General features: G+C 52.7%; 1 protein-coding gene and 1 pseudogene across 1 annotated transcript; both read left to right on the top strand.

The window, feature by feature from the left end:
• The first annotated feature begins 7984 nt into the window (after positions 1-7984).
• On the top strand, positions 7985-8986 carry LOC148051187 (olfactory receptor 14A16-like). The gene has a single exon (XM_087738294.1). It carries the CDS (start codon positions 8057-8059, stop codon positions 8984-8986), a length of 930 nt encoding a protein of 309 aa, XP_087594420.1. The 5' UTR covers positions 7985-8056.
• A 9744-nt stretch (positions 8987-18730) lies between these two features.
• LOC148051186 (olfactory receptor 14J1-like) lies at positions 18731-19665 on the top strand (annotated as a pseudogene).
• Positions 19666-20478: the final 813 nt, after the last annotated feature.

Raw genomic sequence — 20478 nt, 5'->3', positions numbered from 1 at the left:
CCAGCCTTCTCCAATTCAGATTGACCCAGAGCATCTCCTGATGAAGCCTGCAGATGTAGGAAAGTTAAGATCATTTCTGTCAGACACTGTACAGCCCATCTTTGTCCTGTGTCCCATCGTCATCCTTGGTCCCCCTGCCCCCTCCCCCACCGGTCATTTCTCTCAGTGGCCGCCTGGGACTTGCATCAGGGTTTCTCAACTCTAAGCTCTTTCCACTAAAGACTGTAGCTCAATGCTTCAGCTCATTTGCACACATTCTCACCTGCTTTCTTTGGAGAATCAGCTGTACACAGTCACAGAATAATGTTTCTTACCTCCCAATTTAAAAAAAAAAAAAAAGAAAAAAGAAAAAAGAAAAAGAAAAGAATAGCTCAGTAAAAAATAATAGATGTAGTCCAAGTTTCCTCCACTGAAGTCCACTTCCCACTGTCGGTAACCTTAGCAGAACACTTTCAGTGAGATACATGGGAAAACAGGTAGAAACACAAGTGAGGACATGGCTCAAGGGACCATCAGGCAGCCTGCTGAAAGACAAGGCAAGCTTCAAACTGCCTGAAGCTCAGGGCAGCACCTGAGGAGCTGAGAGGTGTGGGAATGGGTAGAGAGCAACGGGAGGAGGAAAGCTGGATGGACACTGGGAAATGCGTACGCCCAGGCAGCCTGCTGAAAAGATGCCTTGAGAAGTGGTCAGTTCAAGCAGGGCATGTGGAAAGATGTGAAAGAGTGCTGAGAGTCAATACACAGTGCACTGGGCAGAGCGGGGTCAGGGGTGTAACAGGGGAGATGAGTGTTTCTTCTCCCAGGCATAGTTGTGGTTTAACCCCAGCCAGCAACTATGAACCACACAGCCGCTCACTCACTCCCCCCCATTGGGGTGGGGGAGAGAATTGGAAGGGTGAAAGTCAGACAACTCCTGGTTGAGATAAGAACAGTTTAATAACTGAAGTAAAATAAAATAGAATTATAGCAGTAGTAGTAGTAATAATAATAATAATATAATACAATAATAATGTACAAAGCAAGTGATACACGACACAATTGCTCACCACCCCCTGACTGATGCCCAGCCTGTTCCCGAGCAGCAATCCCTTCCCCCCCGGCCAACTCGCCCCAGTTATATACTGAGCATGACGTCATACGGTGTGGAATAGCCCTGTGGCCAATGTGGGTCAGCCCCCCTGGCTGTGCCCCCTCGCAGCTTCTTGTGCGCCAGGCAGAGCATGGGAAGCTGAAAAGTCCTTGACTGGTGTAAGCACTACTTAGCAACAACTAAAACATCAGTGTATCAACATTATTCTCATACTAAATCCAAAACACAGCACTATACCAGCTACTAAGAAGAAAATAAACTCTATCCCAGCTGAAACCAGGATAGTGGGCTGGAAACGTCCATGTTGGCATCACGGGAAAGCATTGTCTATGGGTGAAAACTGTTCAAGGCATTTCAGCTGAAGCAAAATGTGCTCATAGTTTCTTCAAATGTTGATGATCATTCCTCATCTGTCTAGGCAGTGGTGCTCAGAGGGTGCTCTGCAATAGAAATATCGGCACCAAAGGAGCTCCACCTTGAGCCTTGCACAAGCCTATGGACCTCAAGGACAGATGTGCCTCAGCGAGGTCTTCCTCTCAACAAAATGTGCTTTCCCAACTGGCAGGTAGGGGTCCATGAATGTTGGAGGGACATGGTCATTTCTGGAAAGGGAAATGGAAAGCCCTGCTGAGAAACCTGGCTGCTGTGTGGTGCAGGTCCAGAGAATCAGCTGCCAGGGAAAATGTCCGAACCGCGTACCTTACCCCCAGAGCATGGGGTAGCTTTCACCCAGACCCAGCCTTCCTTTTGGCTCTTTCCAGCAAGCTCTTGATTCAAAACTTTGGCTTTCCTCACTGCTCTCCAGTACTGTTTAATTTTCTTCATTGACAGCACCAGCCAGCCCTCCAGATGCTTCATTTAGGTGGCCTTACTCATCCTGTGTCGTGTGGATCTATGACATCCATAGCAGCATGCAGGTGCCTCAGTCTCCTTATGTTGATTTGAGGGTTTGCACTCCTTAGTTAATAATCTTCATAAGTAAAATTCACCTCTGCTCCACAGATGTCTGTAGGACAGCTGTTTATGTTGGATGATGCCTTTCTAGACTCTCTGTCCCTTAAGAGAAGCACACAGTATCTGAACACTTTCAAGAAATCCTGCTTGGTAGCAACATTAACCTGAACTAAACCTTTGATAGTAGGACAAAATTCAGCTCTCTGTGTGGACTGCAAATCCGTGATGAACCCTCTCCTTTCTTAGTTTCTCCCCATCACTTGCTCAGGTCTTGGGAGGAGAAGAAATGAATAAAGACTTTCCTGGCTGCCAGTGATGGAATTCTGCTCCCATGAGTGCCTGATGTCGAGACCCTCAGCTTCAGCTGAATCTCTTCTCTTTGGGAACACTGCAAGGCAGTGGCTCCGACGTCATGCTATGTGTGCAGATGCCCGACACTCTGACAAGATAACACTGTGAGCAATTGCAGGACACTACAGGTAATCTAAGGGGTGTCCTGTTTCATGGATTTGCTGCCCCAGGTAGAAAGTGGCACAGCAACCATCTCAGAAACACCACAGGAGGATGTAAAAGAAGACAAGCACGGCCAATGTGGAAAGGATTAACAAGTGTGGTGGGTTGACCCCAGCCAGTAACTAATCAGCCACCCAGTCACTTGCTCACTCCCCCAACAGCAGCCTGGGGAAGAGAATTGGAAAGGTAAAAGTGAGAAAAGCTCTTGGGTTGGAATTAAGAATGATTCATAAGTGAAGCAAAGCTGCATTCACAAGCAAAGTGAAAATGAATACATTCCCTCCATGCCATTGGCAGGGAAATGTTCATCCATTTCCAGGCAAGCTTCCAGGCCTTCATCACGACTAACAGTGACTTGGGAAGGCAAATGTCATAACCACAAATGTCCCCCCTTCCTGTTCCTTTTCCTGGGCATTTATTCCTGAGCGTGATACCCTCTGGAATGGAATATCCCTTTGGTCATTTGGGGTCAGCTGTCCTGGCTGCATCCCCTCCCAACTTCTTGCCCAACACCAGGCCACTCATTGGAAGGGCAGTGTGAGAGACAGAGAAGGCTTTCCTTTTGTTTAAGCACTCTTCAGCAATAGCTAAAAGAGTTTTGGTCACAAATCCGAAACATGGAACCCTACGGGCTGCTCTGAAGACAATGCACTCCACCCCAGCCAGCCAGGGCAGGCTGGCCTTTTTGGAAGGTGTGAGAATGAGAACAGTGAAGAATTTGAGAGGGGGAAAAGGGAAGCAGTAAATTAAAGATGAGGCCAGGGATGGCAACGAGACTGTTTGGGGTGCCTGTGCTGCTGCCTTCTACCTGATGTGAATTATTTCCACAGTCAGAGGGACCCTGAGGGCTTTCCCTCATGTTGAGGACACGGAGAGGTGAGGAATGAGAGTGTCATTCAGGCTGGAAGGGACCTGGCTAGATATCTGTAGAAAACATCCTGCTCAAAGCAGGATCACACCAGGTTGCTCATGGTTTTATCCAGATGAGTGTGAGAAACTTCCAGGGATGGAGGCAGTGCACAGTCTCTGGGAAATGGCTTCCCATGTCTGGCTGTCCTCATGTTGCAAAAGTTTCTCCCTATCTTGAGCCTGACCCCCTCGTGTTCCAGCTCATTGCCTCCTGTGCTCCTGCCTTGCACCACAGTGTCTTCTTGGGAACCTCACCGTAGGCAATGCAAGTCTCTTCCATCCTCCCCGCAAAGCCCTCCATTCTCCAGGGTGTACAAGCCCAGCTCCCTCAGCCTCTCCTAACAGGACCAGTGCTCCAACCTGGGCCATCTCTGTGGCCCTCCACTGAAATTTGCGGACCTCCAGCTTGCCAATGTCTCTCTGGCATTGCGGGGAACCAAAACCTGGGCAAGTATTCTGGATGTGGTGTCACAAGTGCTGAGCAGAGGGAGAGAATCACTTGCCCTGGCTGTGCTCCTGCTCACACAGCCCAGGCTGTTGTTGGCCATCTTTGCTGGTGGCTCCTCTTTTGCCTAATGGAACCCAAAGACCAGCAGACCCTTTCCTGTGGAGCTGCTACCCGCCTATGCAGTCCCTGTCATAGGACATTTCAGAGCCATCATCCACTTTAAGAGCAGGACTTTGGTGGAATCTTTACTGGATATCATGAGGTTTCTATGTCCTTTGGGATGGCAGCCCTGCCCTCCAGCCCTGCCCTGCTCTCCCCAATGGGATATCTTCTACAAATGTATATGAAAAATTACTGTCTCCTGTCCTCCAGGTCATTGAAAAGATGTGAAACAGGGCAGGTTGCAAACTAGACCCCTGCAGGACCCTACTAGCTAGATGCCTCCCGACAGAGCACCACGCATGTACGACACTCCTCCAAGCCCAACTGCTTTCCAGCAGGTTTTTTACTCAACGACTTATCCACCCGTGCAGCCCATAGTGTCCTAATATGGACACAAGAAATTTCTGGAGGGATGATGCTGAAAGCCTTGATGACTTCCAGGTAAAAGACCATCTCTGCTCTCCCTGCATCCAGCAATCCTGTCCTTTCATCACAGAAAGCAAAGAAGATGGCCAGGAACAAGCTCCCCTGGGTAAACCTAGTTGCCTTCTCTTTCAGACACCCAGAAATGGGATTCAAGTGGACACGCTCTGGGGCACAGCCTTTCATTCCCCTGCTCATCATTGGGGCATTCTGGAAAGATGTATGCATTGTAGAGGTGCTGCCAGTGATCAGCTAGTCCCCAGAGTCTCCGTGACGTTTGAAAGATGATGGAGAGTGGCCTTGCTGTGCCATTGGCCTGCTCACTCAGCTCCCTGGGATGCTGCCCCTCCTGTCCCAGAGACTGGTAAAAGATGGTTTGCTCAAGTGATCCCTGACTTGGTCCCCATCCACCGCTGGCTTTTTACCTCCAGAGTCCCACCTTGAGGCACAAAGGCCTGGGAGACCTTGCTGGGGAAGACTGAGGCAAAGAGGACACACACAATCTCTCATCTATCTACACCTGCTCTTACTTCAACAGTGGCCACACAGGATCTTTGTTTCTTCTTTAACTGTTCCTGAAGCAGTAAACCATCCTTATGGTGCCCTTCAACTGCCTTTCAAGTTTAGACTGTGTTTCAATCAAGTTTCCCCCTTGCGGAGCTTGGAGGATGCTGTCCTTGAAGAGCAGCTGTCCTGAGCTCTGCCACCATGGCACAGCTCTGTCTGCTCAGGAACAGCTCCAGCTCCTCCTGCCTGTGCCCCTGGCTGAGGGCACTGCTGCACATTTGGGCTGAAGCACTGCAGCTGTGCAACCAAGCAAGCTCTGACTTGCTGTAAGGTACCCTGGTACCAAGTGTCCAAGACCCCGTGGGTGCAAAAGCAGAGACATAGTATGGGCAAAAGGGAGCTACGTGTCTTCCTAGGCCCAGGTCTAAAGACCCAGCATGAAATGCCTATTTCATTGAACTGAGGATAAGTCCCCATCTTGAAGAAATTAGATCTTTCTTTGTCACCTTCCTGGGTGTCCTGCCTAACGATGGGACCAAAAAAGGGGATTCTCATGCCCAAGTCCTTTCCTGATAGGAGAAATGACATTGCTGGAAGTAAGTGTCTCTCTCCCCAGGTGAGGGAGGGAACATCAGTGATGCCTTCAGCCTGTTTCCCAGCAGGTTCCCCTGCAGCCCCAGGGACACCTGGAGGGAGCCCAGAGGGGCAGAGAAAGTGGTGCCTTGGGCTGGGCCTCTGCTGCTGAGCTGGGCTGGGCTCCTGGCATGGAGGGAGCTGCTGGCAAGCAGGCAGCACTGCAGAGAGACAGCTCTGCCCAGGAGCAGCTCCTCTGCAAAGGGCAGCAGGGCTGAGGGCACTGCCTGCAAGTGCTGAGAGGAGAGGAGTGAGGCAGAGAGACTGTGAAGGCAGTGTGGAGTGGGAGGATGCTGAGAGCTCACTGCATGGGACAGATCTTCACAGCCCTCCACATGGTAAGTCCCTGGTTGCAGGACAATGTAACTGGTGTTCCTGGAGGGATATACAAAAGCTGCTACATCCCACAGCCTATGGGATTTTCGGGAGGACTTTCACAGTTTCTGTAATGCAGAGTAGGAGGATGTGCTGCAGAGGAGGACTTCCCTGCTGCACGTTCAGAAGGAAAAGGCAATACAGCTGCCACCTTCTGGGGTTTTGAAGATCGGTGTGCACCTGTGGGTGCCCAGGGCTGTCCTTCAGAGCTGGGTCACTGCACCTCAGTGGGCTGTGCACCAGGGCATGGAGTTTGCCGTCTGCCCGGGTCAGCACTCAGCCTGCCTAGGGAGCACCCTTCAAAGCTGTGGGGAGAACCTGTGGGTGGACGCAGGGCAGGATCCCTCTGCTGTCCAGAGGGTGCAGCGTGGGTCAGGGCTGCTCAGACTTCTACATCACCTGGAGGACATTTGCAGAGGGTCGTTTTAAAGATAGATGTCAAGGTAGGGGATTACCTGAAAACACAGAGATCTGTGCTTTGAGTTTTTCCACTCTTGGTTGGCTGAGTGGGCAGTGGGAGATGGGAATTTATTTCTCTGCTCTGGAGTAGGCAATGAGACCCCAGTTCTCATCAGGACTTGCCTGAGCTGCTCCTTAGCCCCTGCACACCCAGAGATGTCCCTGGGCAGTGCCCTGCTGCCAGGAGGTGCCTGCAGGGCAGAGCTGAGCACACAGCAGGTGGGATGGGCTCTGTGAGCATGGAGAGGGCAGAGATGTGGGGATCAGGCATCTTCCTGCCATCCCCTGCAGGGCAGATACTTTCCCTGGAGCAACCCCTGGTCTCCTCACTCACACAGCAGAGTCTCAGCCCTTAATGGCATGGAGACTTGGCCATGAGTTGCCTTCCCAAGCACCCTGACCACCAAAGAGAGTTAAAACTCAAGGGTCTCTCACTGTCTCCCTCTCCTGCCTCCCTTGGCAGGGCTCCTTTGGCGTGTTCTCCTCTTCTCCCTACTGCCCTTCTTCTCACTGTTACACTCACTGGTATGGGGGGTGAGGATTTAAGTACAGCTCAGACACCAATGCTGCGTGTGCTGTCATGCACATATGGCCATGGAGGAAAAGCATCCAGCTCGCACCCTGTTCACCTGTGGGGCTCTGGGTACTGCAGTGTGTGCGGCTGGCACTGATCTCACCCTCCCTTCAGGACATAACAAATGCAGGACAGTTGACTCTGTCCTTGGGAGGTCCTGCTGGGCTGCAGGCTGCCATCCCATAGGGCACAGCTCTCCCAGGGCATCTCTGTGTTTTGCAGGAGCCCCATGGAGAAGACACCTCGGTGCTAACGCCAACGAATTCCTGCTGGATGGCTGCATGTGGGCAGCTGTCATGAGCCCTCTGTGTCCCTGGTTGGGAGGGCAGAGCTGAGACCCTCCTCAGGTACGATGAGATGGGGTGAGGGGTTTGGAGATCTGCACTGGGAAACTGGATTCCTCTGCTCCCAGCACTGGCCTCTTTCTTTTGGGGGGAACACCCGAGTGCGATAGTCCTCCAGCTGGAAGAGCTGCCAGCCCAGGGCAGCTGAGAGCAGGGCTGATGGACAGAGCGGCTGTCCTCACTCTGCACTACGGGACAGTCCCTGTGCCCACTCTCAGCACCCACAAGGTTTCCCTTGCAGTGCAGCAGAAATGCCAGGCATTGCTGCATTCCAACCACTGCTCAGCTGTGCTGGGGCAACTAGAGCAGAAGGCACAACCCAAACTGCCCACAGCTCTGCTCTGCAGTCAGGTGAATTGGGAGCCACAATGCTGAAAAGCTCTTTGATATCAGGACTGGATTTAATCTGAGATCACCCCGAGTTCCTAATTACCTACTGGTGTAGGGCAGGACTGACCCCTGCAGAGCCCCCATCAGAGCCTGCTGCTCCCTGGGGCACCCTCAGCCAGCACCAACCAGAGCTCACCAAAGCTCTTCCCGAAATGTGAAAGGCAGTTTGGAGGGGCTTCATATAAGAATGTGAATAGATTTTTCTCAAAGCAGTCAGCCCTAACTTCTCCCTTCCTTTACCTCCTTGAACAGATCCCCATGCGCAGAGGGACACAATGTCCAACAGCAGCTCCATCACCCACTTCCTCCTCCTGGCCTTTGCAGACACACGGGAGCTGCAGCTCTTGCACTTCTGGCTCTTCCTGGGCATCTACCTGGCTGCCCTCCTGGGCAACGGCCTCATCATTACCGCTGTAGCCTGCGACTACCGCCTCCACACTCCCATGTACTTCTTCCTCCTCAACCTCTCCCTCCTCGACCTGGGATCCGTCTCCACCACTCTCCCCAAATCCATGGACAATTCCCTCCGGGACACCAGGCACATCTCCTACATGGGATGTGCTGTCCAGATCTTTCTGTTTGTCTTTTTCATTTCAGCAGAGTATTGGCTTCTCACCGTCATGGCCTATGACCGCTGCGTTGCCATCTGCACACCCCTGCACTACGGGACCCTCCTGGGCAGCAGAGCTTGTGTCCACATGGCAGCAGCTGCCTGGGGCACTGGGTTCCTCTATGCTCTCCTGCACACTGCCAATACATTTTCACTCCCCCTCTGCCGAGGCAATGCTGTGGACCAGTTCTTCTGTGAAATCCCCCACATCCTCAAGCTCTCCTGTTCACAGTACTACCTCAGGGAGGTTGGGCTTATTGTGGTTGGTGTCTTTGCGGACTTCGGGTGTTTTGTGTTCATTGTGCTGTCCTATGTGCAGATCTTCAGGGCTGTGCTGAGGATCCCCTCTGAGCAGGGACGCCACAAAGCCTTTTCCACGTGCCTCCCTCACCTGGCCGTGGTTTCCCTTTTTCTCAGCACTGCCATGTTTGCCTACCTAAAGCCCCCCTCCATCTCCTCCCCATCCCTGGACCTGGTGGTGGCAGTGCTGTACTCGGTGGTGCCTCCAGCAGTGAATCCCCTCATCTACAGCATGAGGAACCAGGAAATCAAGGATGCCTTATGGAAACTGATCCAATGGGTGCTGTTTCACTGAGAATAACCCTCCTCCCCTCCTCTGCATGTTTCCCAGAGTTTATCTTATGCCACAATTCTGCTTTTTTCTCTCGTGATAATTCTACTTAGAGATAATTTGCTGGGTTTATATTCCTGCTGTGGGGGTTTGATCCTGTTGTGTCTGCCCCTTGCACAACACTGTGTTACATGTGTCCCATCACATTTTAGCTCTTCAATAAAAGGGGGGCTCCTGGCTTCAGTGCCTGAAGGCAAGGCTCTTCTTCCAAAGTTGCTTCCAAGAAAATGTCCAAGGAACTGGTCTTCTGAAGTTTCCGGTCTCCTTGTGTTCTGAGTGGTTTTGGGGTTAAGCGCATGGTAACCTTGGGTTCCACTGGACCAAGTGTTCTGGTTTTAAAGGCTCTCTTCTTGGTGTCTAATGGCAGTGGAGATGGTCTATCAGCTCCCCATTCTTTCCCCAGGTTGCTTCTTGTATGATAGGATGCATGGCATGTACCAGACTCTCTAGAAAATACTTTGGAGAATTCAGGAGAGCAGAGGATGGGGACTCCCCACGTGCCCTGGGGTTGGAATAAGCGGAGACTCAGAAGCTGAAACATCCTCAAAGATGAAGTACCCCAGAAGTAAAGCACTGAATTGACATATACACGAAGAAGGACTCTGCAGTGCCATGGGAGTCAGTGGGAACTCAGCAGGCACAGGGAAGGGAGAGTGGAGAGCTGCAGGAGCTGCAGAGCTGCCTGAGGACCCCCAGGGCCAGGACTCTGGTGCTGTCCTGGGGAGTGGGGCTGGTGGCAGCAGAGGAGGGGGAAAATTCAGTCAGGGTTGGGGTTCACCTACAAGAGGAATTCAGAAGAGCCAGAGAGTGCCTAGCCTCTGTTTCCTCATGGCCTTGTGGCCAGCACCAGCCGTGGGGCTGATGGGGAGCCTGAACCCCGCTGTCTGCCCCCCAGCAGCTGCTGTGGCCTTCAGAGGGGCTGGGGCTGTGGGTTGAGTGCCCGGAGCTCTGTAGCAGCCTGTGCTGGGCAGTGCCATGGAGCCAGCCCAGGCTGCTCTGCTCTGCTGGGCTGGGCTGGGGAGAGGGCAGGGGAGGTGGGGAGAGGTGGGGAGGGTCTGGGCTGGGCTGGAAAGAGCCCGGGAGAGAAAACCACTAGTGCAGAGCTAAGGTGTGTGAGTGTGCAGGGTAGGGGCAGCCAGCACTCCCAGTGCAGAGCCAGGTGTCGTGGTGAAGGAAGCAAGGCATCCAAGGTGCAGAAGAGAGGGGCCTGGTCTGTGCCATGTTTCCAGGACACCCTGGGGAAACTGCCCCAGGAAATATTTCCGAGACCAGTCCCACCCACTGGCCATACACCCCAGGCCTGAGGAGGGACCTTTGCTGCATGGTCACCCCCATCCTCCTCTGGGGCTCAGTCATACTCAACTCCACTGCCATTATTAATAAAAAGGGAACCAGTTTCCTACTGGCAGCCATTACACACCAAATCCCACAGCTCTTGCCACAGCTGGACTCTCAGCCAAGCCTCTTCTCAGACATCTCCAGCTCAGTCAGGTGCTTGTCTCGACAAATTCTGAAAATCTCCATTGACTGAGATCTCCCCTGCTGGCCTGGCTCCTTGCTCTGGTGTTTGGCTCTGAGGGACTTCTTATAAACCCAGCTCTCTCAGCCTCTCCTTGTCCATAATCTGCTCCAGGCCCCAGCCATCCTTCCGGCCTCTGCAGGACTTGCTTCAGTCTGTCAGGATCTTCCTTGTGCTGCTGAGCCCCAGGCTGGACACAGCAGTCCTGCTGTGGTGGTCCTGTAGTGGGTTCGCCTTGGCCAGCAGCCAGACACCCACCCAGCTGCTCACTTGCACCCCCAGCTCAAAAGGACAAAGGGAGAAAATAAGCTGGATTAGCCATGGGTCAAGATAAAGACAGGGAGATCACTTACTCATTACTGTCATGGGCAAAGAAGAGTTGATTTGGGGAAGATCAAGTGAATTTATTGCCAATTAAAAGAGATTGAGATAGAGAGAAAGCATAGCAAAAATATTCAAGACCATTTCCCCACCCCACTCCTTCTTCCCAGGCTCAAATTACTCCATTGCTCCCAATTCTCCTACCCACCCCAACCCCAAGAGGAGCTGGGGGGATGGTGAATGGGGCTTACGGTCAGCACAGAACACCTCTGCCACTCCTTCCTCCTCACACTGCTCCCCTGCTCCAGCGTGGGCCCTCTCCACAGGATCCCACTGTGTTTGCCATCAAGGCTGTGTGTTGTTCATTTCTTTCCATCTTGCTTTTCTCCTTCACACTCACAGAATGACAGAGATGTTGAGATTGGAAGGGACCTCTGGAGTTCATCAAGTGCAACTCCCCAGCTGAGACATGGTCAGCTAGAGCAGGTTGCTCGGGACCTTGTCTAGGTGGGTCTGGAATACCTCCATGGATGGAGGCTCCTCAGCCTCTCTGGGCAACCTGTTCCAGTGTTTGACCACCCTGACAGTGAAAAAGTGTTTTCTTGGGTTCAGAGGGAATGTCATGTGTTTTTATCTGTGTCCATCAGCCCTTGTCTTGACAGTGGGAACTACTGAGAAGAATTTGACTCCTTTGTCCTCATTCCTTCCCTTCAGGTATTTATGCACATTCATAATATCCCCCAAGCAATGTTTTGTCCTGGAAAATTAGTGAAAAAATTATCCTTTTTCTCATTTTTCTCTAAAATACTCAGTACAGGGAAGATATGGACCTGTTGGAGTGGATCTAGGGAGGGCCACAAAAATGATCAGAGGGATGGAACCCCTCTGCTATGAGGAAAGGCTGAGAGAGTTGGGGTTCTTCAGCCTGGAGAAGTGAAGACTCTGCGACTGCAGCCTTTCAGTAATTAAAGAGGGCTTAGAAGAAAGGAGGGGACAGACTTTTTAGTAGGGCCTGTAGTGATAGGAGAAGGGGTAATGGTTTTAAACTAAAAGAGGGGAGATTCAGACTAGATATAGGAACTTTTTTCGATGAGGGCAGTGAAACACTGGCACAGGTTTCCCAGAGAGGTGATAGATGCCCCATCCCTGTAACCATTCAAGGTCAGGTTGGACGGGGCATTAGCTTTGAAAAGCAGCTGGATGTGTTGCTTGGGGATTCACAGCTTTGGCAAATCCCCAGAAAACCACAGCTTTGTGTTAGAAGCAAAAGGCAGGGAGGACAAAAAGACATTTGTAAAGCCTAGGTACACAGTGAGGTGGGGAATCTGGGGGGTGGCCAAAGTCTGCAGGAGAACTGCTGCAGGCATGGGACAGCATGGGAGAGCCCATGGTGGAGATGACTGAGGGCCTTGGTGGGGCTGGGACTTCCCAAACACAACCAAGATCTCTCTCCTCTCAGCTATCAATATTGTCACTGCCACCAAGAGCCATGAGGGGACACCATTTCCTTACAGCCCCATGGCCTTCTTCCGTCCTCATCCCCCCACAGAGTCCAGGCGTTCCTAGGGTTGTCCTGCACTCGTCATCGCACACCCCCATGTCACACTGCTCCATCAAGAGCCCTGAGCAACGCATGAGGAAAAGGATCTCCCTTCCCAGGTGCCAGGGATCAGAGCTTGACCATCCTTCTGAATGAAACCCATCAAGGGCTGACGTGGCAGCAGAGCCACCTGCCCATTGCCTTTGTCACCTGGAACCAGTGCTGACCTCTTGCCAGTTTAAGGCAGCCCCCGGGGAGGGGTACCTCCACCTCTGCTTCCCTTCATGGCTTCATCTGTGATGGCCCTCAGGGGGCCCACTGACACCCTCAGAGTCCTGGAGATTTTAATCACATTTTAAAGGCTTCTTCAGCGGCTTGTTCAATCTCCTTTCGGTAGCTGCAGTTCAGGAACTTGGCAGCAGAGGGCTCATGGAAATGCAGATACCCTAACATGCCATGGCGCTCTGCAGCTTTCTTTAATGCCTCCCTTTTGTGTGGTTCATTAGGGAGAGTTCAGGAGTAGAGTCTAAAAGAGAAGATGTCAAAAAGAAATAACATTTTAAAAAGATTTGTGCATTTTCATTATTTTTCTGCTTACAGAATAAACAATATAGACAATCTCCAAGTCTTAACTGATCCCGAGGGTCTCATGATAAAGTATAAACATGTGGGAAAAGCCAGACCCTTTCTGTCAGACACTCTAGAGACACTCTTCATCCCACCCACCCCACCCCAACCTGCCATTTCTCTCACCGGTCACCTGAAACTCACATCACTCATGTTAAAATTGAAGATTTCCCACTCAAGCTGGAGCTGAATGTCTCAGCCTCCATTTCCTTCTGCTTTCCTTGGAGAAGTGGCTGCACAGAGACACAGCATTTCTCTTAGTTAACAAGAACAAAAACAAAAGAAGGAAGAGTGGTTCAGTGAAGAATAAAAACCATTCGTCAGCTGTCCATGAAGTCCAAGTTGCCTCCACTAAATCCCACTTGTCCTTTGGAGGGGAAAATGTGCAGTGAGATTAGTAGGAAAGGACAGAGAGAAAGGCAATGAAGGAGCTGGCTACAGAGAGACAGGAGACAGGAGCAGCAAGCTTTCAACTGCCTGAAGCTCCAAGCAGCACCTGGGTACTTGGGAGGGGTCTGAGGGAATGGAGAGTAATGGGAGGAGGAAAACCAGATGGACACTCAAAAAGGCATCTGTGCAGACAGTCTGCTGGAGAAGATGACTTGAGAAAGGGTCAGTTGAATCAGGACATGTGGGAATAGGTAGAAGATTAGTGAGATCCAGTACACTCCATACTGGACAGAGCAGTGGTCAAGCAAGTGCCAGGGAGATGTAGGTTTCTTGTCCCGAGAGCAGTACACATCCTGGAGAGTTTCATGATGGCAGCACAGGAAAACATTCTCTCTCTATGAAAAGTATTCAAACATTTCAGCTGATGAAAATGTTCCCATACTACATAAATGTTGAGAAAGTTGCCTCATCTTTGCAGGCCGAGCTCAGTTCCTGACCAGAAGCCTCCAGTGCCACTTCAGGAGGTCCTGGTGTGCCTGATACACTCACCTGGGACTGGGAGTGACCACAAGGGGCCGTGGGAGACCTGGACCCTCCAATGGAAACTGCAGATGGAGGGTGACACAAGGCATCTGTGCTCCTGTAACTCAACCCACCCTGGTTTCCAAAATTCTTCTTAAAAAAAATAAAAAAATAAAAAAGCCACTCCTATTTCTAAATTCCTCCTTCTGAAGTGAGTCTCTGCACCCTCCTCCTCTCTGCTTCCATTACCTGTGGAGCTTCCTCATGAGTTCCCTCTTCACCCAAGCTGGTCTTGTCAGCTGTGTACTCACTGCTGCTCTTTGTGGGTGATTCTCTCGTTAAAGACAAGCTGTACTGAGTTGTGCTGCCCTTCACTGCTTCCCACGGGATCCCCACTAAAAGCCCCCTCAACAGGCCAAAGTCTTCCCCTCTGAGGTCTGACACCTACACTCTGCTCCTCTCCCTCCTCAGGCTGCTCAAGAGCTGGGACCCCCCTATTACATGGTCACTACAGTGAAGGATGACCCTGGTTTTCAGGTCCCTGACCACTCTTCATGGTATGCAAGGACCTGATCCAGGTGAGCATCATCTCTGTTGGTCCAGCTGGTGGCTTTGCAAAGAAATTGCTCCAACCCCCTCCAGAAACCTATTGGTCTGTTTTCACAGTGCTCTGTTCCCCTCCAATGAATGTCAGGGTCATTAAAGTCCCCAGAAAGAGCCCCATGTCACTGACCTGGAGACCTCCTGGAGTTGCTTAAGTAAGTGCCTGTCCACCTCCTCCCCTTGATCACCCATTCTTTATCTCCCACCACAATGTCGCCCTAACTGGCCTCTTCTCCGATACTCTACCCACAAGGGCTCACCCAACCTGTTGACTTTCCCAGCAAGGAGCTCCATACATCCAAGCAACTCCTTCACACAGAAAGTATTCCTCTTCTGATGCTCCCAGCCTGTGCCTCGTGAAGAACCTTTATCCATCCATTGCAGCACGCCAGCTGTGGGAGGTGTCCCACTGTGCCTCAGAAGTCACAGCTTGTGACAGACCTCGGGGCTCCAGCTCCTGCTGGCTGTTCCCAGTCAGAGGAGAGTGTTGCACATCTCGGCTGCAGCCCCCGAGTTGTGGCTCCAAGCCAACCTCAGCCTTGTCATGCTGAACAGGGACACCAAGCACCCAAGAGCCCATGTACGCAAAAGCTTTGCCACATGGCACAGGCATGCTGGAGCGGATGGCAGATGGCATTGTAAGAAAGACTTGAGGTGCCCTAAAAGAGAGCAATGCCTGCTGTCCCCAAGGTCCGAGAGAAACAGGGCTGGGCTGGGCAGCCCTGGCAGGAGAGGGCATTGCTGTCTGTGGTGTCTCTGCAGCCCTGCAGGGCCTTTGGTGGAGAGAGGCACTGATCTCCTGGAAGGACAAGGTGCTGCTGAAAGCGTCCTTGGGTGTGGACATCCTGTGATCTATGCCTACTCGAAATTCACTGGGCTCTTTGAAGACTGTATCGTCAAGAGGGTGAGTAAGGGATGGGGCAGAGGAGAAGTAGAAGAAGCTGAGAACATAGGCCCACAAGTGGAGAGCCCAGTGCAATGCGCTTCTTATTATGCGGTGCCTTGCATCTGCTGGACAGAGATGGGACAGGGCTGGCCTCACTGCAGGGGTGGCAATCAGTCACTTGCACACAAGCACCGAAGGAATCTGAGATGGTGCCTGGGGTGTCTGTCACGCACCCGCTCTGAGGGGACACGGCTTTCCTGCAGGTCCTGTGCTGTCCCTGCCAGCCACAGTCAGTTTTGGTGGAGAGCCTTGGCGTCTCACAGAGCCCTACAGGCCTGTGTTTGGCCATTCAATGAGCGGCTGCCCTGAATTAGGTTAGGCTCCGTGGGGCTGTGTGAGACAACTCTTGTTACAGGCAACGGACAGCTAGTCAATACAGCTAAAGGAGGGGAGAAAGAGAAAGACTTCCCTCTCCCTCTGGCACAGAACTCCATTTGGTCAGCTGGACACCTCTCTAGGCGGCCCTGAACAGCGTGAGTAGGGACAGGGGGTGATGTCCTAAATGTGGGCATCTGCCGTCATTTCAGCTGGCATCCTCACCAGGCTGCAGGATGATGCCCCCAGATGTTTCCCAATCTCTCAGTACTGCTCCGTTATTGTGGACAACATCTGGCACCTCAGACGTCACCAGGTGTTTGTGTGTGAAGTCCTGGTCTCCATCTCCATCAATGACCATGGGACCACAGAAAAGGAGTGCAGGTGCCAATTTTTAGCAGACACCATGACTGAAGCAAGAGGAATCTCACCTCCTGTGGGTTTGTGGCAGGCACGGGAGGGAGCTGAGGTCCCTTCCACTGCAAGACTACAACTCCAGGAGGAGATGCCTCCATTGCCTCAGCTGATTGCCTTCTCTCAGCATGGGTAAAGGAGATGCCTCCCTGCCAGTGTCCAGGTGTCCTGTCTCACGATGGGCCAAGGAAGGGGGATTCTCAGACCTAACTGTGTCTCCAAGAGGAGAAAGGGCACTGCTGCAAAGAAATGTCTCTGCAGAGCTGAGACAGGCAACATCGGTGATTCCTTCAGTCTCTTCCCAAGCAGGTTTCTGGAGAGCCCCAGGGACACCTGGAGGGAGCACCGAGTGGGGTGGGGGCAGAGCAAGTGACGTCTTGGGCAGGTCCCCTCCTCCGGAGCTGAGACGGGCTCCTGGGATGGAGGGAGCTCCTGGGAAGCAGGCAGCAGTGCAGAGAGACAGCTCTGCCAGGGAGCAACTCCTCTGCCAAGCACAGCAGGGCTCTGGGAAAAGGAGTAGGGCAGAGAGAGATTAAAGGCAGCCTGGAGTGGGAGGAGAGAGGAGAGCTGCAAGGGAAGAAACCTTTCCAGCCCTTGTCACGGTAAGTCTCTTGGTGCAGGGCAATGCAGCTGCCATTCCTGGAAGGGTCTCCTAAAGCGTTCATAGCCTACAGCCTACGGGCTCTGTCAGGAGGCCTCCCAGCCCAGGGGCTCATGGTAGACAAGGGGGAAGGGGTGAAGGCAGGGTGTGCAGCCAGAGCTGCCCAGGGCATTTCAGAGGGGACTTTTGCAGAGGAAGAGCAAGGCAGGGGATCCCTTGAAGGTAAAGAGCTTTCCTGAGGCTGTGCTTTCCGTTTCCTGCTGTTTCTGGTAAAAGGGGAAAGGCACTGCCACCTTTGGAGAGGGAGACTGAGAGTCCTGAGCTGCCACCCTGAGAGATCAGGAGGTCTGGTGGGAGGCAAGTCAACTGCTTCCATCCCCTCCTCTACCTCCAGAGAGCACCAGCATCACCTTTGCTGTCCTCATCAGGGTTTGTCTGCCCTGCTCCTCACTGCCTGCAAACGGGGAGTACCTCTAGAGAGTGCCTGGAACTGGGAGGTTTCTTCAGGTCAGAGCTGAGCAGACAGGAGCTGGTGATGGGGTCTGTGATCCCTGACAGGGAAAACTTGGAGGGAGAATACAGTTCCCACCAGGGATAGCTCCAGGCTGCAAACACATGGGCAAGGTGTTGTAGGAAACTCCAACCAGCAATGTCATGGGAGGGAGACTTTGGAAAGCTCCCTGTCATCCCATCCAATGCAGACACCTTCCTCTGAGGCTCAGAGCAACTGCCCTGGGCTTTTGCTAACCGGGAGGTGCTGTGCCCTGCTGGGTGAGGAGAAGGCTTTCCTGAGTGCCCGGCCGCCTCTCCTCTCCTTGCTTCCCTTAGGAGGAGAGTCGCAGGTTTTTTCTTTGTTTCTCCACCTGCTTGTGCTGCTCTTCTTCCTGCTTTTGGGCTCCCTGGCAGTAACAGTGGTGGTGTGGGGCAAGGGGTGGGGGTGCTGAGTGCCTGCTCTGGCCCTGACCTGGAGGGCGCTGCTCTGGAGGTGTTTCCATGGGACCAAGGTGCCCAAGCCCTCTCTTAATTTTCCTGGCTTGAGACCCTGCTTCCTTTAGCAGACATCACCTTCAGACACCTGATCAGGCTGGACAGGGAGTCCTGTGGGGCTGTGAGCATCATTCCAGAAGGGCACAGCTCTCCTGTAGGACCTTGGTGATGTCTGAGAGCATCTGATCTGCCCACGCCACTCAGCATCCTTGTCCTGTCCTCTCCATCATATTCTGCAGAGCTGTGCTGGAAAGGAGAGGTGTTTTGAAATCTGCACCTTGAACAGGACCCCTCTGCTCCCAGGACAGTCCAGTGGCTTTTCCAGAGCAACCTCTGCATGCAGTTCTCCTCCAGCTGGGAGCGGTGCAAGCACAGAGCAGCTGGGCACCAGGCTGATGGACAGAGCAGCCCTCCTGGATGGGAGCACTGACGCAGGTTTACACTGAGAGCAATGGGGCAATGGGGGAATTTTACCCTTTCCAGTATATATGTCCCAAGTGGGATGGGGGTGTCTGAATACTAAAACACAGTGTAATGAGATGCATTTGCTGCACCTCATCTCCCACCTTCCTCTGTGGAAGAAAGCGTCCTTTGGAGCTTTCACCCTCCGCTCTAGTGCAGCACAGGGAACTCCTCCCCAGGAACCCTCCCTCCAGACACCCTGGGCTGTTGCTGCCTCCATGGGTCATTGCTGTAAAGCAGGGCTGACCCTCAAGGAGCCCCTGGGGAGAGGGCACGGCTCTGCACAGCACACTCAGCCAGCACAAAGCAGAGCTGAAGCCTCGGAGCTGCATAACGGTCCCCCAGGAAAGAAAAGCTCCCTTAGGTATTTCACAATGAAGGAATCAAATTTTGCTCAGAGAAGCTTCTCTGAATTTTTCTGGTTATTCTCCTTTGGCAGTTTCCGTGCCCAGAAGCAGCAGATGTCCAATGGCAGCTCCATGAACGAGTTCCTTCTCCTGGCATTCACAGACAGGCGGGAGCTGCAGCTCTTGCACTTCTGGCTCTTCCTGGGCATCTACCTGGCTGCCCTCCTGGGCAATGGCCTCATCATCACTGCCATCGCCTGGAACCACCGCCTCCACACCCCCATGTACTTCTTCCTCCTCAACCTCTCTGTTCTTGACCTGGGCTCCATTTCCATCGCTGTCCCCAAATCCATGGCCAATTCCCTCTGGGACACCAGGGCCATCTCCTACGCAGGATGTGCTGCCCAGGTCTTCTTTGTATTCTTCTTGTTAGGTGCAGAGTATTCTCTTCTCACCATCATGGCCTATGACCGCTACGTGGCCATCTGCAAACCCCTGCACTACGGGATCCTCCTGGGCAGCAGAGCTTGTGTCCACATGGCAGCAGCTGCCTGGGGCACTGGGTTTCTCCATGCTCTGCTGCACACTGCCAATACGTTTTCCATACCCCTCTGCCACAGTAATGTTGTGGACCAGTTCTTCTGTGAATCCCCCACATCCTCAAGCTTTCTTGCTCCGATGACTACCTCAGGGAAGTTGGGCTTGTCATGTTTAGCACCTTCTTCATTTTCGCTAGTTTTGTTTTCATTGTGCTGTCCTATGTGCAGATCTTCAGGGCCGTACTAAGGATCCCCTCTGAGCAGGGACGCCACAAAGCCTTTTCCACGTGCCTCCCTCACCTGGCCGTGGTCTCTCTGTATGTCACTTCTGGCACGTTTGCCTACCTGAAGCCCCCCTCCATCTCCTCCCCATCCCTGGATCTGGTGGTGGCAGTTCTGTACGCGGTGGTGCCTCCAGCAGTGAACCCCCTCATCTACAGCATGAGGAACACAGACATCAAGGAGGCCCTGAGGAAACTGTTTGAGTACAGACTACTGCAGCATCAGTAAAGTGGCCATCATCCTCAGGAAAAGCTCGCTTGCTCTTTTGATCATGTATTTCTTGTTTTTCTCGTTGTTTATTTTACGTCATATATTTCTTCCACTTAAATAATATTATTACGGCCTTGGCAGTGTTTTCTGGCGTAGAAGATGTCACACAGATATGGAGCCAGGCTCCCTGTTTAGGTAGACACAATAAAGAATCCAGCAGAAAATTCTTTGACTCTGCTCCTATCTTGTACAACTCCACTGGAGCTGGGGGTGCAGCCCCAGCATACAGGAGGGGTCAAGGAGCCATGAGCCCAGCTGCCACATGGAGGAGCAGGCATTCGTGGACCTTGGGGATGCCCCTCACTGCCTCAGTGGGAAGATCCTTTCTGCCACCTTCACGTTGGGGCTGCTGCTTCCCTGGAGCCATGGCTGTGGACAACAGCAGGACCTGGTCTCCTCAGAGCAGCTCTGCCAGCTGAGGGCCTGTGGAGAGCACGGGGTGGGAACCAAGACAAGCTGGCCAGGGGAAAGGGATGTCCAGGTAAAAGAGCAAGGGAGCATTTCTGTGCCTGCAGGGAGGAATCCATGAGAAAGAGAAACCTCTTTCTGCAGACATCCACTTGGGGCACGCTGCTCTGTGCCCTGACCAGGACTCTTGTGCTGGCGTGGGGTGGGGGACTGGCAATGATGGGGCATGGTCGGTCTGTGGCATCTCCTGGACCAGAGACCAGGATTCCTGCAGTTTCCCTAACCTCCCTTTCCTCATGCCATGGTGAGCCTCCAGCCCTGGGGCTGATGGGGAGGCTGACCCTTCTCTGCTCCCTTCAGAGG

This window comes from Nipponia nippon, unplaced genomic scaffold, assembly GCF_047370975.1.
Source record: "Nipponia nippon isolate SJK-2023a ecotype South Korea unplaced genomic scaffold, ASM4737097v1 scaffold_64, whole genome shotgun sequence".
NCBI classification, from domain to species: domain Eukaryota; kingdom Metazoa; phylum Chordata; class Aves; order Pelecaniformes; family Threskiornithidae; genus Nipponia; species Nipponia nippon.
Note: the sequence above shows the minus strand (reverse complement) of the source record. Positions and strands in the feature narration are given on the sequence as shown.